The 18,607-nt window shown below is 37.3% G+C and overlaps 1 protein-coding gene across 1 annotated transcript in view; it reads right to left on the bottom strand.

Moving 5' to 3' along the window:
• Window positions 1–18,607, bottom strand: part of LOC115239728 (TWiK family of potassium channels protein 7-like) — a 217,226-nt gene that overhangs the window by 57,856 nt on the left and 140,763 nt on the right. The window contains exon 5 of the mRNA XM_029814415.1: window positions 3–1,902. Coding sequence (XP_029670275.1) covers window positions 3–164 — 162 coding nt within the window. The 5' untranslated portion in view covers window positions 165–1,902. The remainder of the gene's footprint in view (window positions 1–2; window positions 1,903–18,607) is intronic.

Below are 18,607 nucleotides of genomic sequence, written 5' to 3'. Positions count from 1 at the left end.
TGCTGGCTGGCCTTGTCTGGCACACCACCGAAGCACAGGCATCTCACTTGACGAGACTGATGCGTCTTCGACCGTTCCGATGTTGATCTCTTCAGAGACGAGGTGTTGCCGTTGTTCGCCGGCTTGAAGCCCTCGTAAGCTCTGTAATGCCTGTCCTTCTCCATCCTTTTCTCCTTTTTCTATCTACGAAGTCACCGGGACCTGCCGCCGTCAGCTTTGTCGCCGGATACGTCGACGTATGCGCGCATTTGCCGCTCGTCGCTTATTTCGCGGTAGAGTTAACAGTTTTTAGAGGGCGAGAAATACTTTTAACGACTCTCTTGACGACGATCTCTCTTGCACGCACTGCGCGACGCGCGTGACATGCCAAACGTTTTACACTTTGTTCTCGAACGTTTTCCAATTCGCGATCGCTGACTTTCGTCCACTATAATCGTTCGCTACGATCACTCGTCGAATCTGGGATTATTATACCTAACGAGCGCGAGTCTAGGAAAAAATGAAATTTTGTGATAAGGTCTTTTTTCCGTACGCGCGTCCTCGAATCCCGTAGACTCAATCGCCACGGATGCATGACTGGAGTTTCGCGCCAGCTATAATTTAGAGGGGGACGGATTTCGCATTTCTTTGCTCGTCAGTCAAATTCACCGGTCTCATTCGACGAATGTCACTTTGATTTTCGTCACTGTCGATTCCTTATTACGACGCGCGGTCGAAATCGTTCGACTGGATGATATCCTGGAAGGATCTTCTGCCAGCAAAGGGACGCTCGATCATACGTGGCGTGCACACTTTCGTCATTTTTTCGTGGCACGATCGTTCTGGCTGGAATGTGGATTGAAATTCTATTGAGAAAATTGATGCTCGAAATATGTCCTGCGATATTAGTTACCTCTCAAAATTCTTTTCTTGCCGACAGTGATGGCTAACGTTATAAAAATGTTCTCTTGCAAAAGAGAACAAGTTAACATTAAATAATATTTTCAAGACTGATTCACACATAAATTTGTGTGCAATAATGTCCTTTCTTAAATTTATGGAATAATATTTTCTTGAATCTTTTTATGGGAAAAGTAAACCCTTTTCACTGCCGAGCATGACAAGAATAATAATTCATTGTTCATGGCATTTATTTGCGTACGCGACATCAACTTGCGCAGTATTAACGGCTCGAGTTATGTGACTTAATTTAAGTTCGTAAACGAATCGCGATACGAGTGTTACTTCGTGTACTGACTATAATGCATTACCGCGCGACGCGTAGAAAACGGATGAAAAATAACGCTTTTGAGAGAGACCGTGGCTGCTAATCTTCTTTCTCTCTTTTTCTCCTTCGCTTCGCGCTCTCTATATTTCTCACTTTCATCGGGAAAACAGAAACTTAAAGAACAGCGCGGAAAGAATTTTCGAAAGAGTCTCTCCATGAGTCACTTAAACTTTCTCCCTACCATCTGAACGCGAAGCCACCCAGTTTTCCGCTTTCCCATCTTTTCTTCGGCTCCAGGCGCAGGAAAAAAACGAATGGCAATGAAAGAGGGTGGAGTACGGCAGGCGATAGAAACTTCAAAGCCTCATTTCAACAAACTGGATTTCCGTAATAAGTAAGCTCGATGCACGTCCGTGGTGGTAGCGCTGAATGTTTCAACGCTCTTTTCTTATTTCATCCCCTTCGCCCACAACAAATTTCCTGTTTAATGCACCATCGGGCGGTCGCGACGATCTTTATAAAGACTCGTACTTTCCGCACGTTGAAAAGCCGATTAGCACGAGCGAAGCCGAACCAATAATTTACTTGCGTCTCTCCGCATGTGCCACGAGTGGAGCGTTTGCTGCATGTAAATAAATCGCGCGTTGTCTTCCGGGTTTCTCTTGAACGTCGCCACTTTTGTACTTCACTGGGTTCTGAAAGGAGAAAAAGAGATTCGATTAGTTACACTAGCTTCCTCGAAACAACGTTAAGAGATTAAGAGAGACTTGGTCATTAACCCCGCGCTTCTCAATAGCGATTCTCGATAACTATTTATCGCTTGTCGCAAAAACAATTCAACGACTGCCACGAAAGGCACTCATGCCTTCGCGATATCGTCGAAGAATTCAATGCACTCAGACGAATTTTATTTTCAAGCCGGAATTTGTGAGAATCCGGGCATTGGCGTTGCTCGTCCGTGACTGCTTCGACGTCCTAAGAAAGACGGTTGAATTCCAGAAGGACTTTCGACGTAGAATTATTTGAGGGCCCTGGGGGAAATCGCAGGAAACTTCCGTGCTACGTGTTTTCCTGTGTACTTGCACTCGGTCACCTGAAGCTTTCCATCGGGGACAATAATCGACGGTCATGGTAGACTCTACCATTATGGGAAGTACAGAAAAAGGAAGAGAGACGCGAGCCGTGACGGAGCGATAGACGGATGTGAGGGATAGAAGTCTGCGGATTGAGAGAACGACGATGGATTCTGCGCGAAAAATATTGCTTTCTTCGTACGTTCGACATCCATAAATGCATAGCAAGATCAACCGATTCACGACACTATCTTCTTTATTCTTCGGCGTGATTTAAGACCCGGGTTTGGAGGAGATACGAACGGATTTGAAACTTTCATGAAAAATTTTTTTGCATAATATGCGATCTATGAATGATCTGCGCCAGATGAAATGTGGCTCGATATTGTCAATAAAAAAGATACACAAAAGCTTGCGACTTGTATATGTTCCACATTTACATTGCTAGAAACAGTGCTTTCTCCATAATTAGACAGAATCTTCTAATTATATATTCTAGAATTAATTTCAGCGTAAGAACTACAACAATGGTGTCAATAGTCATAACGAGCTCAGTAACAGCGAGAGGAAGTTGAATCCGTTGCTTGTTTGCATAATAGCGAAACATCTCCCAGAATTCACCCTCTGCCGGTCATTCACATTCATAGCCGTCTAAATATGCGCAACGTACACGGTCTTGCATAGCGAAACTATTTCCCGACAATCGCATTCGCGGGAACACGCTTGAGGTAAGCACGTCGGATACTAACTCGACGCTAATTTATCGTTTGGTATAATCGATTGTTGCGCTCGATCGGTTCTCCCGCTCGCTACGCTGAAGAAACGATCTCGCCAAACTGCCAAGACAAGCTGATCGTAAATCGGGTTTGATCTCTTCTCCTTTCATCTCGATTCGCGGTCTTCTCTTTTTTTACGACTTTCTTTCACGAACTTAAATGTCTGACGAGGCTAGCATTCTCAAGCAAAACAATTAATATTTCATCGTTATATTATTTATTTTTTGTCACGTACTGTTAACAATCCGTATATCTTCTTTAAGTTCTTATAAAGACCGTTCGCGAGAGATCTTTGTAAGATCACGTGATCGCTAGCGTGTAACAAACGCTCTCCGCTTCTGAGCTAAGGATGATAAAGGCATGCTTTGAGAAAATTAACCTCGATTTTTTTTTATTGCTAATCTATATCGCGACTAAATGTTTAAATAGAATGTCTTATAAAATATAATATATAGTAAAATAAAATATATGCAATTTAAATTTTTTTTTGCTTGTGCTTTAGCATCGTAAAATCTAATGATAAATAATACAATGAGCGAAATTATATAAATGCAATGGAAATATATTCACTGTACGCGTTTCAATGTATTCAATGTATTTTGCATTTTCCGCGCTTCGATTTTGCTCCATATAGCATTATTTCTTCACCGAAATTTCGTCAAATTTAAATTTACACGTCTCATGTTAAAATGTTATTATATAGAGATTGTGTTAATTCGCATATATATTAATTGGATCGTACATTAGTATTTATAACTATAATTCGCAGCGTGAATCAAAGCATAACGGGTATAAAAGTCGATTATATCACCGACGACGACGATCAGGTAGAGAGCTTTATGGGGATGTTCTCGCGGTGCAAAAAGCATGGATGGACAAAAGAGAGAGAGAGAGAGAAACAGAGGGGGAAGGGGACAGAGCGAAAAGTATGCAAGAGACGAACGAAATTCGAAGAGAAGAGGGGTAGAGGGGGAAGCAAAATGCAATTTTTCCGTTCGGCGCTTTTTCCAGCGACAGGGGAACCACCTGTGCTCGTCTCAGCGACTTTTAAATTTGTACCATTGTCGGCTCTATTTGCTGAAAAATGTTTATTCAATTTCGTTTACCGTCACTGCAAGATATTTACCCGATCGCTTTTGCTCGAACAGTTCTCGCACCACCGCGGACGATGGGAATTGGATGACGGGGGGATCCGACGAGGGTAGGAGATGTGAATAGCTGAGTGAACAAGTACAACACGATATGTACAGGACCGCATTTTTACGGTTTTAGATTAAAGCTGCATTGTGTGGATATTAAAAGATTTTAGTTCGTGAAAAAATTTACATAATTTTCGAGCCGACATTAACCGCGACATTAACCGCATTGCTTTAATATTTTTCAAGCAACATTTAAGGTTTATTGCGCGATATGAAAATTCGTACAAATTGCTGGAATTATACAAAATGTATAGAAATCACGTAAAACATTTGAGAGCTTTTCTCGAGCGACATACGACTACATTTGGCGCGGATATAAATCTATAGAATAAATCGGTGATCTTAATCATTGCGACGAAAATAGAGTCGTACGTGTGGGCTGAATTACGATGAGTCGAGAATGAAGTTACGAGTATTCTCTCTCTCTCTCGATTCCACGTCGACTTTGTCCGGTTTTGTGTGTATCAGCGAACGAAATCGCTGTCGGCGATAGAAATTTATGGCAGAATCGAAACCCTCGAAAATTTCATTAAGCCGTCCGTACAGCGATATTGAGAATCGACGGTGAACCGATCGAAAATGGAAGTTACTATCGCGATACAATGGGTTTGACGGACTGCTTAGGGTATCTACAGAAAGTTTGTGACTTATATTTATCTTTGTTTGCCAGACATTCACACTACGAGAAATCAAAATCGAATGAAATTAAATATCAATTTATTACTCTAATCCTGAATTTATTGCTCTTAGATATTAATAGGAAATTGATATAAAAATGAATTATATTATGCATTTCCACTTTTGAGAAACATTTATAACAAATCTTAAACAAATACGAATGTATCAGAATTATTGTTTATTAATTGCTTAAAGATAAAATACAAATACAAATTCTCAAAGTTAGCATCTTTAATTTTTCCATCGATAATCAATCTACATGAAACATTTAAAATGATTCAGATTGGTTTGTATCGAAGGCTAACAGAGCGTAATAAGAAATCTTTTTCTTACAAACTTTTCTCAGACTCCCACGTGAATTTCAGTCTTACGCGCTTCCAACTTTTTCTTTTCTTTAGAACCGGTCGGGTTAGTCGCGCGGTCTTATCTGTGCAAAATTGAGCACACCGTGTATAGCGGGGCGACCGCAAGAAAATGCGGGAAGAAACTACTAAGGAACAAATAACGACGATACATTCTTGCACAGCTGGTCGGCAAACTTCACCGTCGCCGCGCGTGTCTGAACACCAACGCTTTTACTACTTATGTGCGTCGCGTCAGTGTATTTAACGTCACGATGTTGCCGACGCCGCGAAACGAGATAACCGTGGCAATCTCAGATTCCCAGGACGAAATTCTCCTCTCTGTAGAGTATATATATGTACGCCCGACGCGAGAAATCCACGTCGAGGATGCCACTCGAAACGAGTCCTCTTTCGCGATTCCGCTTGTTTCGGGATCGCGACAGTCTAGCGGAATACGCGCGCCTCGATTTTCCGGATTTTCCTGTCGAGTATCGGGGACGACTCTTCCCCTCTTGATCGCGGAAACTTGCCGCGTCTTCAGCAAAGTTTCTCGTTTAGACAGGTCGAGTTCGAGACGCGAATGAGCAACTTGTCAATAATCTCGACGCACTAGCGATTGCGATCCGACTCCCGCATGAAGCCGTCGTGTTGCGTCAACATTTCCGACCTCGCCGCATGAGCGAACTCTTTGAGGCACCTTTACCTTTGCCACCGACTAACGGGAAATTGGACAAGTTTTCATCGGTTTCTAGTACACGGCGGTTATATATCTGATAGTTTTTATAATCATATTTATATACGAAGAGGGAAAAAGGAAAAAGAAGATTGCGTGTCTTGAATTTAATACCTTGCATATAATCTCGCGATAAGTTGAGTAATACTTAAATATAAGAATAAAGTTTGCATTACCAATACTTGAATGATTAATTTGCAACTGATAGTAACAGATGACAGGGAAGTAATACTTAAATATAAGAATAAAGTTCGCATTACCAATACTTGAATGATTAATTTGCAACTGATAGTAACAGATGACAGGGAAGCACGAATCGCCTGAATGCGCGCTATCATCGATCTTGTACGAACTTTCTCGTCGAAATTGAGACCGATAAGTCACGAATAAAGAGTTGTCGAATGTACTTACAATCGCAACTCAATGCAATTTCTCGTATAATTTTTGATACCCAGTATCAATTTATAATTGATGACATTTGCTTCGTCGATGTCATGAATAACAATTCGCTCGTATTAAAACGAATAATGCCGATCTATCGTAGAGGAGCGTTAATATAAAGCATACGATTTTGCGCGTCCTACGTTATTAACTTATCGCAAAGTTCAGAAAGCGCGGCTGTTCGATCCTCATTCCCGGACTATAGCGTCGACATAAGCGACGTAACGTCGAAGCGCAACGAAGTTCCTCCAATAAAGCTTTAAACGCGTCTCTCGCTGAGCCATAAATTAACTTCAGCAATAACAGTTCGTCGCGAGAAAGCCCGCGTTATTATCGAATGAACTTTTCGGCTTACGTTAGTCGTGGCCCCCAATGCGATTATGTCCGCACGCCTCACCGCGCGAGTCCATTCGAGTTCGACATTAATTCCTGGCGTAAACGTAACGCCGGATTATATATATATATATATATATACACATACATATACTACAAACTGGCTGGTACGCCGTTTTCACGGTACGCACGCGGAGCGTTGCCCCGACGATAGTCACCGATGTAATTGCCATGACCCGAAGCCATCCACGAAGAGTCGGCGATCCAAACGACGCTTTATTAGGTGGCCGTGCTCAATTATCGTCGATACAACAATGATTTGCACGGACCGTGCCCGAATCACGCCGCGCGGAATTGATTGAACAAATTCGTGCCGGGCACAATTCGATCGATCCGCCCAAGGGCGCCGCTGAGGGTAACGCTGGTAATATTATTTCAGGGCCAACGTCCGGGGTACTATACGGATCTGAATGTGTATATGCGTTTTCACATGTGTTTGTACTCCTTCATTAGCGTAAGTAAGCCGAAATTATGCGTGTCGACGCAAATAGAGCGCAACGATTGCCGTTCCCCTTCCTCTTCGTTCTCTATGTGTGATCGCCGGTAATGGAATTAATTTAATGTAACGCGAAAGTAACGAATGTATTAAGCGACATCGATTAAACCGATAACAGACGAGAGAGATTGCATGTTAGCGCGCGCCGCTGCGTGCTTTAGCATTTCGATGTAGATTTTATCCGCATTATCCGCGTACGATTACAGCATGACTGATACGGTACCATAAATTCATAAATAATCGCGCATAACACCCTTGCAGGTGTTGATTGTATCAATTCATCTGGATGTATACCGCGATTAACAGCGATAAATGAATAGTAGTTACGTGAATTAACTATCGAATTAATATAATAGTTATCTTTAAATTGTGGTAGAAATTAAAAGGAGAGATGCAGCAGTTTATTATACTAATTACTCAGAATATATATCAAACAATTGTAGAGAAAGAAAATAGGACACTTGAAAAAAACCAAACCGATTTTCTTTTCTGAAAAGTTTTCTCGAAAGGACGGATGGCTCAAACGGAATGATGGCATATCACGGTGAAAGCAATAATCGAGTTAGAAAGTGCACGTCCTGTTACACACAACTTCGAGCTATTTCGCCCCAATCCCTGTCTCGCTATATCATAATTTACGATACCGAGTCTCGCGGACTTTACGCGCAGCGGACATTTCATGGAATAACTTGAATTCAATGGATGTGCAAAATTATTTTGACGACGAAGGAGATATTAATGCTACTTGTATTAATCGCATGCATTCATTCTTCAAAGAGAGTTAACATCTAATATAAATTTGTACATTTATATATAAACAAAAAATATTTGCTGTAATTGATAACATATTAATAAGCAAATTATTTACGCGAATCATTATAAACTGGTACTTTTAATTATAAAAATTAATATGCAGGCACACATATAAAAAATTATATTAAAAATCTATGAAACAATATTATAGTTGATAAAATTGAAATATTCTTGCATTATAAACATTTCTTATTATCATTTTGCTTGAAAAGATTTAAAACAAAAAAAAAACTGGATTATTATAACAAGCAAGTTTCTTCATCGAAGAACATGCATTACAAGAAAATATTAATTTAGTTAGACGGCTTTAATGTATACGGGAGAGTAGTGCGCGAATATTCCGACAAAAGCAATATAGGGAAAATGGTTTATGTTTATGCACGCAAACAACGTTAAGGAAAATGAAAATTAGCATGATAATTTATCTATTTTATGCGAAAAATTTCTTAAACGATACGAAAAATTAGCATCAAAAATTTTCGGCCTTCTCTACTTTGAGCGGTGGCTGTCTTAATTTACTAATAACAGAAAATTACGTTGCGAAAATTTTATATCTTTCTTCGAAGCATATTTCAAATCGATAGAAAGATTTATTAAATTATATACACATACACAATCACGTTGCAATAAAAAAAATGCTAAAATAGAATATTTATTTAGAAATATAAATTATAGTATACTATTATAATGTAAAACAATCGGAAGATTTGATCAGTTATTAGTCAAGCATAGTCGAACGTTAGTTTAACAATTTTATTGAAGACCGGTAATATATTCGTGTTTGTAAAGGAACGTGCAAAAATGCGCGCCAACCAACACTCGCATCGCGGAAAAATACATTTCCATAAATTCTCGAACTCAAACTCTAAAATCCCCTTCTTCTCCCTTCCTCCCCTCTTCGTCCCATCCTTTCCCCTGACATTCCGCTATTCGTACTACGGTATACCGCGCTGATCGTTTTCTGCATTTTACATCGAATGCATTCGCAGTCAACAGTGGAAACGGTGGGAATCGATCTTGCGCGTACGCCATGGGACGACAGTCGAATACTTCGGAATAAGAAGAAATTCACTTCCACAGTTCGCTAAACCGAGCCCGCCGATTCATCGAAAGTTCCTCCTCCTTCGTCATCGAATTTAAGGAATTCCCATGGATTTTATCGAATATTTCGCATTTAATGCAAAAAACAAGGACAAAAATGCAAACGTAAAAAGCGAACTCAGATGAGTACGACGGAATATGAAAATATGTTGTGCAAAGATGAGAAAGGTATTTTGCGTTCAAGCACGCGGATTTAGAAAACTAGAATACTTCGCCTTCGAATACTTAAAGTGAATAATTCTCCATGTAAATTTATGAGCAAACAAAATTTCTTCAACTATCTAAATCAGCTTCCTACGAAAGTGTTCGAAGTAGACAGAAAATTAAATTGGAAATAATTATTGTCATCTCTTTTTCTCTCTCTTTAGAAAAAAAAAGTAAAAGATATAACAAATAAAAAAATAATTTCATTCTATCGAGCACGAGACCCTATAAATTATAATATGTCATTTATAAAATTAGCGCATTTTCGAATATACAAAATATTTTGCCGTTTCGAAGTTTGCGAATAGAAATAGTAGCCATTGAAAAAGTGACAAATCTCTGTACGTACTTTTTTCTCCTCACCGCACATTTTTTCTCGATTTTCTTGTAGTCTATGTCGGCGGAACGACGAAATAAAAGTTTCCGAGCGAGGGAAACCGTTCATGTGCCGCGGATAGCGCTTTTCGCGCTTCGAGGCTAACGGAAAGAGTACCGATAAAGTTTCGAGGTATTCCGAAATTTTCTTCACTATCGACACGAATGGCGACAGCGAGGTGACGTGGAAGGAGAAGTGCCTTTTGAACTAGAAAGTATCGAAGCAAAGGCGAATGACGAGGACGGAACTCAATGCACAAAAGTAGAACTTTTCATTGCATTTCTCTTGCTATCGTCTCTTTTAATCTCGCGATTCAAGTTTTCATCGCGATAGTTACCTATATGTATACACGAGCGAAATGTTTAAATAAACAAAAAAAAAAAAAAATTATATGTGCTATCGCAAACTTAATAAATTGCGTGAAATCCTATTTGTGCGACTTTAAGAGACAGATATATATGAAAGAATGTAAAGCTTCAAATATCCGTAAATTTATCGAAAAGCTGGAAAAAGAGATATCTTCCATAAAGAAGAGGAATATTATAAGAATAAAAGAGAAATTTTCTTTCTCTCTCTCTCTCTCTCCCTCTCTCCCTTTCTCTCACCACTATTTTTACGTCGAAAGAATGCGGGGCGTAATCGGAATTCCCCTTTATACGCGTAGACGAATATTAAGAGCTCTTCGTATAAATGCGAGAGTGCTTTGCAGAAACTGGCCGGTGGCTGTTGCTGCACGCGTGGCGCAACAGCGAATTCGATGACCGGTGGACAGTCGCATGCAAATTGTCGCGGCACGAAATGACAAATTAACGGCAACGGGCCATTCATACGGACACTGATTAATTGCCATTTACTTGCAAATTTCCAGGGTGTGCGCGCGTTTACACGTCGTGCGGCTAACTCACGGCCCTCGGCGACGTTCAATGCCAAAATACAATCGTGCCACGCTACGTCCCGTGCGCTTTACTCTGTTTGTGTTTTCGTTGCGAATAATGTTGCGAATTGTGTTGCGACTGTATTATATTTCGAGATATCTCGATGACATGTACTCACTAAACATGACGTATATGACAAAATATTTCAGAAGATTCGATCGAAAAGAGAAGCAATATTGAAAATCGCGATCTCTGTTTAAACAAAGTTGAAAGAGAATCGTTAATCTCTCTCTATATATGACGCATTGAGAGCTCTTAAGATCCGCAGTCGAGGGAGTTCCGCATACGCTTATTAGATACAGTACACAATAAAGCACTATCGACGCCGCGCACCTCGCCACCATCTATCCCATTCTGCGTTTACGTTGCCATCTACAGGCATCACGTTTACGACATGACGAAGTAGAAAGTACCTGCTTGTCGGAGAGGAACCGTCTAAGCATCAACTCTGCCGAGGCGCACCGCACCCCGGGCTGAACTACTTGCGCGCCGCGCTCGCGCGTCCGTGTAAGTGTAAGTCTATTAGATGGTTCGACGATCCAGGAACACGATCCAACGGGCGTACGGAAGTTGAATGAAAGTTCCTTGACACCGGCGAAAGTTTCGTCGTGACAAAACCGGGTCCATGCGCGAGTCTCAGTGTATTCATGTAGCTACGCCGACAGAGAGAGATAGAGAGAGAGAGAGAGAGAAAGAAAGAACCAGCGCCGAGCTTGTTTGCCGAAGTGGTAATAAAATATCGCGCAAGCTCGCGGTAAAATCGGAGTCGCGGTACCGCTAAAAATTATTGTCTCGCCGCATTGCAGCGATCGACTTCATAGTGGATTTAATCTCGTCCGATCGTTGTTATGTTCCGCCTACGCAAAGACGAGAGTATCTATCGAAAAGCGTTGCGCATCGCGAGACATGAATAAAGACGCAACTCCCGATACAATCGGATTCAAGTTTATTTAGATTGCGCGAGCGTGTTTTCATTACTTTTTCTCTCAGTGTGTACAAATTGCTCCTGTAACCAATATATATTATCGAATATTATTGTGTTGGATGTGTTGTGATTAGTTTCTTTTGGATATATTAGTATCTTGTTCAGAATTTATCGCGAAAATATGTATATGTCATATTCGTACAATAATTTTGTGATACAAGATATATATTAGAAGATTATTCTTATAATAATATCTCTATCATACATAATTTTTAGATGACCTTTTATAATGCCTATTAACACTAAAGAAAATATGTAAAAAGTTTAACTATTATAGAACAAATTGCTAAAACATATTCTCTTTATCAAGATCATATAACACCGATTTCTTTGTAACGTCAAATTCTAAAAATATTTCTTTGATACGAAGGAAGATAATGAACTTATATACAAGATAAAGGATAGTAACGTTTCTTCTTTTGATATCCTTTCCTCCTTATTAACATTTTTAATACAAACTTTTCCACTGACTTTGCTCGTTTGGTCTCTTCTTTTCATCATCATTTTTCTTTTTCTCTCTCTTTAATAACTTGTCTCATTTACGAACCAATTAAAAAGACGATGCGCCAGCTCTTTGGATTTGCAGCTTCCGTTCCGTTCATGAAAGTAAACGAGAAATAGACGATAAGAGATAATACCCCTCTATCATTTTATTGAATGAAATGAAAGAATGAAAGGGAAAAGATACTGTGAGACTCTTCAGATTATTGTGTAAACAATCCTTGCGCTGTGTTTAATAAATTGTTATCATTACAGCAGTATAGACGGAGATAAAGAGCCTCTCCATTTAATGAATTCGTAGAATAAATCCACGCAAGTTTTTAGACAGATTCGCATAACGTATCGAGAAATTTTTATTTTATTTATTTAAAAAAAAATTGGATGTAATTTTTAATCATGTTGAGATAGTAAACTCTAACATGATGGGCTACGATTATTCTTGCTGGAAAAATGATGTCGACGTTATTCGTGGACGAAAAACGTGGCTTTCAATCGAGTCGATTTTTCAGCTTAATCGCATCTCTCTCTCCCGCATATAAACGCGCTTCTCAGGTCTCGAACACGACGGACGATTCGGTGAAATCCCATTCTCGGGCCGAATGCCTCGATTAAACGAGAGGTAATCAAATAAACGGGATTTGAACGTCGTCGTCGATCCTCCTGCGTACAGTGGGGGCGATCAATGGCGAAAAACTATTCCCAATCTGTTTGAACTGCAAAGAATCCGCACAAATGTCTGTGCGTTTGTTGAAGATTCGTGTAAAGTGACGAGAACTAACTAAAATTATCGAGCGCGAAATTATCATTTTCCTAATATATCCGAAAAATCTGAGGCTTAAGGAAAATCTGCAATTAGATATTAATTAAGGAAAGATGGTTATCCGCATATTCCGCTTTGTGGTATCATACGGCGAAATGGTGAATAATATGATAATTTGATTATCCGGTTATCCGAGGAACAATAGGGTAACTGCGGGTAGTTGCTGCTGTTACTAAGCACAAAGGATCAAATAATAGAAGGCAAGTGCATGCTATGGATTCTAGGAACGCATAACTCGTTCTGAGGATTTGTAATGGCGAATACCAATTTCCACTCAAAGGAATTAATTCGTGAGCGGCATAATTCACTCGAATTCTCAAATTTGCATCCTTAATTAATAAGAAATAATATTTTATCTTTTAATATTTTTATCTTAAAGAAGATTTCGCGATACGATTTGTTTGTAGAATATTTGTTATACATTCCGAGATACTTGGTTTCTCGAACAGATCGCATCGTGTTGCACAACGAAGAAAAATCAACGTGTATCATGAAAAAAGTAGGAAAGATTAACTAGATTTGGCAGCTGTCGCGCTCAAACGTAATACGATAACGGATAACGTATTTATTGTTACAGTGACAGTCCGCCGTTCAGCTCTGGCGGTCCCTTAGTGCGCTTAAATTTCTGTTGGTACGTAAAACTTGAATACCACAGAGCCATTAATTTTAATAATAGAAATAAATCGTGAATAATAACAATTAATATACTAACACATACATATATACATTTCTAAATTTTTAATTTTTAATTTTAAAGATAAATTTATGGACGTACCATTTCTCGTGTGCTCATAAAACAAAAATTTTTTAACTATTATTCCAACATATTTTTACTAAAAAATTTTGTATTTATAAAATTAGAGGTTTATCAAAAATATTAAATTTCTGCATAGCTCGTAAAATCTATATTTGTTCAGTTTACATGTTCTACGTAATCACAAAAGCAGTATATAATTAAAAGTCGATATAATATTTTCTGTAACCTCTTTGTCTCTTTCTCTAATTTTATTTTTTATCTTTCATCTATTATTCTTAAAATAAATGTAAAAATTTTTCTTGCATCTGCAAATTAAAATAAATCAGGAATTTAACAAAAAATATTACCTCATGTAATTTAAACGAAAAATTTATCTCATATTCATGAGTACGTATATATTCTCATAACCGGGAATAAGAAAGAGATCAACTGAAGAATGAATATTTGAAAAGAAAATTGTCTTCTTACAAAGTAGAAATAATTACTGATCTACCCATATCTCTCAGAATTTTTCACGATAAGAAACTCTGACTAGCAATAACTTATCCTCGTCTATGTTGTGTTTGTCATGCCTCTGCACTTTGTATTGCGTCAACTAATTAATAAAATATCGGTTTTCGCGAAGAAATATGTTATGAAGGGAAAGTTATTTGAGTAATGCAGGATTACCCAGAAAATCAACAAATGCTCGATGGATTAATTTGATAAATGGCAAAGGATTCTTATCGCATAACATTCGTAATTATAGCTCGTTAAATAAAATGATATGATCTTTATGCAAGCGCATTTACATCAAGAACATTCACTTAAAACTCTCACAATATATCTCGCAATTTTTTATTCTTAAAATTCCCGAGTTACTTTATCACATTTTTATTTCTCTAATAATTGCTGAGTTATTATTCATTTCTGTGTTCTAATAATATGAAAAATTAAACTTGTTAAAGTTATGTAATAAGTCATCAATTTGCAAAAGTAATACTTAAATAATTGAGAAATTCAATTATATGTACATTATTAAATTATAATGTGATTATGTTAATGATTTAATTGCTACCAGTATAACACAGCACTCGTCGTAATTAAATATCGCGTTAATATGTGACATTCGGGTAATATCAAACGTAATATCAAAACGTGGGATTAATCGAACTTAATTCAACATAAATCAATGCTAGTATCATAGCAATTAGCCGAATAAATGTTATGTTATAATATATTGACAAATGCGTATGTATTAAAACGCATACGTATATATATTAAACATTTCGGATTAGAAATATAAGCTACTAAATCTACGCATTAATTTGTATTCTAACTCATAGCCGGATGAAATATATTCAACTGAGAGAATTTTGTTCCTAACTTTGTAATTACTTCTTAAACCGTTTCAATCGTGGCACTTTGTGTCCTCCCTCAAGCAGCACGTCTTGGCTTTACCCGAGATTATATTTTATTTCCGGTACGTGACTTCTCTTACGCATAGCACTATGCTTTCACGTACCAACGTTTCATGTATATTCTGGGATAACAGAGGTATAGTCTCCCTTAATTCATAAGAAAAAATTTATATTAAAGGTTAAAAAAAAAAAATATTACATTTTTGTACAGCATATAAAATTCACAAAAAATATCAAACAAATTCAATTGTATCACAAAATCCAAGATATAAAATGCTTTGTGTATATATATTGATTATTTCAACAAATATATCACAAAACGTATAAAAAGCGTACAATAGATAAATGAACCTATTATACGAATGTATATGCTGCGATAAAATTTACGTTCTACATTTTAATAGAATTTCCTGTTGTATCACAACTCCATATTCCACGCACATATAACGTTGTCCCAGAAAAAAAATATAAATATCACTTTTGCAAATATTTTATAAAAGACATACACAAAAACGCACGAACATTAAAATTATATATGCTTTATAAAAAAATAATGCGGTGTACTCTCATTCTTTAGTAGATAGTGCATTATATGACTATTATTATAGAATAAATTTATTCTTTATTACCGCACGCACAAAATGATGTTTTAACGTCGCAAAAAAGTTGAATTTTGCACGACTTTTATGCAATAGGGATTTTTTTATCATAAAAGTTCTGATTTCGTTGGATAAAAAATTATTAACAAGAACGTAACAATTACGGTTGCAAGATCTTGGCAATATTGCACGAAATACTTTAGATATTTATAATTTCCCACGTTAATCTCAAGATTATTTCCCTTCGTCTCGTTGAAATTTATTTTCTTTTAAATATTAATATTACGTGATAAATTCTATAATATTTACGCTAATGAGAAATTTCGCAAGTCTTAGTGAAAAAGTACATCGCGAATGAAGTTCGCGCTCGGAAAAACGTTAATAGGAGAGGGCACATCCCCTTGATCCTCAGGATCAACGGTTTCCATCCTTTATCGCCAGACTGTACTTTCGTGGGCCCTAATCCTGACTGTAAGCTTGATGATGCAAAGAGTTGAAAGACAACACAGAAAAAAAGAGAGAAAAATACAGCGAGATAACGAATGCGAATAAAGGCGGAGAAGAGAACGACAAATTTAAAGAAATGAAAAAAATTACATCAAAGATCATACGCAAAAGCGCAATTTTAAAGATTATGATTGCCATGGAAAAGCAAAATAGTAAAAGAGAAGAAAAAAAAATTATTAATAATATATTCTGTATTTCTGTATATATTAACAATAGATTAATATGTAAAAAATTTGAATGATTGAATGGAGACAATATCTAACTGCATGATAAAATTCAAGAAATATGTTAAATATTCATGTTGCAAATATTACCATTTATATCTATCGTTCTCAAAAACTTTAATATTACAAATATTGTTGTCTTTTATAACTCGTAGCATAGATATCCGTTTGCTTTCATGCTGAAACTCGATACTGTGCGATTTTAAAAGAAAATAGAAATGCAAGATAACGAGAATGAAAAAGAGCATGTCAAACGCACACAATATGCACGAAATATAGCTTTTTAAAGTCATTGGTTTGGCAGAGATGCGCGCTGAGCATTACATATATTCTTCCCATAAGTTTCAATTAATTTATCGAGAAATAAAAATCACCATAAGATGTTTTTACACAATTATCCAATTATGTCAAAATTTTTCATTTTAGTAATTAAATATTAACAAAATACCGACATCATCTTACATTTCACATTAATGTCTAAATACACCAGTGAACTCTAATTTTAGAGAATAATAATGCATGTACAAGCGATAAAAAACATGAACAAGGATGAGAAACGAGCAGGAGAAGAGAGCTCAAACGATTGTAACCACGGCTGGTCTACACAAAAGAGTGTAATATAATATTAGCTGGAATACATGGCGGGTAATAAAAATGGCATGACTCTCTGCACCCGTTACTTCTAATATCGTATCCCACCATATGCTTTCTCTTATTATTCTTTTATCTTTCTTTTCACTTTTAAATTCGCTGAATATTTCTACAAGAAGACAAAAGTGATTATATTTGACTAAAAACAATTTAAAATTCAAAGAGAAAGAGTATGTAATCAATTCACGAAGGATTTATAAAGTCAATAATGAAATAATGGAGAGATGGGAAGAATCAACAAAATTCGTTGATTCCCAACGATTTCATCGATCAATTCGGACATCTCATGTCTCCTTTAATATGCTAAATCCTTAATTGTGCTTAGTCAGAGTGTCAGATCGATAGAGAGAATGGAAGAGGAAAAAGATTTAGATTGCCCCGGGACTGATCCTCTCTTTGAAAAATTTAAGTGATAACAAGCCGGGCATCGTTGACATTTTAACCGGATTTCAATTTTAAATTTCCTTCGCCCCGGGTTTCTCCGGTACGTTTCCGCTGGTCGAATCAATCCGCGTAATATCTGCTTTAATTTATCTCGCGCATATTCCTCTCCGTGTAACTCGCGGACATCGGAGTTGCTCCAAATTTTATTTTCTCGTTCCAACGTGCTTTGTTAAAATTCTGATTAAACCATATCCGGTCTGTCAGTAGGATTTTACTATTTAATTTTCTTTTTTGTATAAAGCAATACCTTCGAGTCCAATATTTTATCGAAGCCGTAATCGATGTAGCGGCAAATCCAGCGGGCAAGAGTTTCGTGAAATGGTAAATATAATTCTTATCACATCAGAGATCGACCGAATTTTAATTAAACAATGTAATTATATTTCTCGTAATTATGTTAAATTAAAAACGTGCGTGCGTTATAAATTAATAAGAACATTTCGCCCATTAAAGTACGACTGTGTGTAACACAAAATAGGACCTTTTAATATAATTTTTTTTCTAAGCTGTGTGTGCGCTTTTAAGTATCCCAGATTAATTTTTATGATTTTGCTTGCGGAGTTATAGCCGCGACAAAGTTTACTGAACACAGCTTTCGGGCACTTAAAACTTTCGCGGCCGGTTTTGATTTATCTGTTGCTGCGGACGGATTCTCTTGCTTTCGGGCAAGTTTTCGTGAAAATGGATAAACAGCATCCATACACACATATTGCCTCTTCTACCGCTGATATATAGTGACCTTTTGAGATCCACACATTATGTTGGCTGCCTCGCGCTATCGACATATGTCTACAAGCAGAATGTTGTAACCGTGTTTGTGGTTACTACAAGGAAGTTTCGTCCGTACTAATATTATGATACCGTGTTGAAACACGCGTAAACATTTCATTCTCACTATCTTGTCTCATTTCTTTTATTTTATATTTATATTATATATTATTTATGTATAT

This window comes from Formica exsecta, unplaced genomic scaffold, assembly GCF_003651465.1.
Source record: "Formica exsecta isolate Colony F162 unplaced genomic scaffold, ASM365146v1 scaffold393, whole genome shotgun sequence".
In the NCBI taxonomy this organism is placed as follows: Eukaryota; Metazoa; Arthropoda; class Insecta; order Hymenoptera; family Formicidae; genus Formica; species Formica exsecta.
Note: the sequence above shows the minus strand (reverse complement) of the source record. Positions and strands in the feature narration are given on the sequence as shown.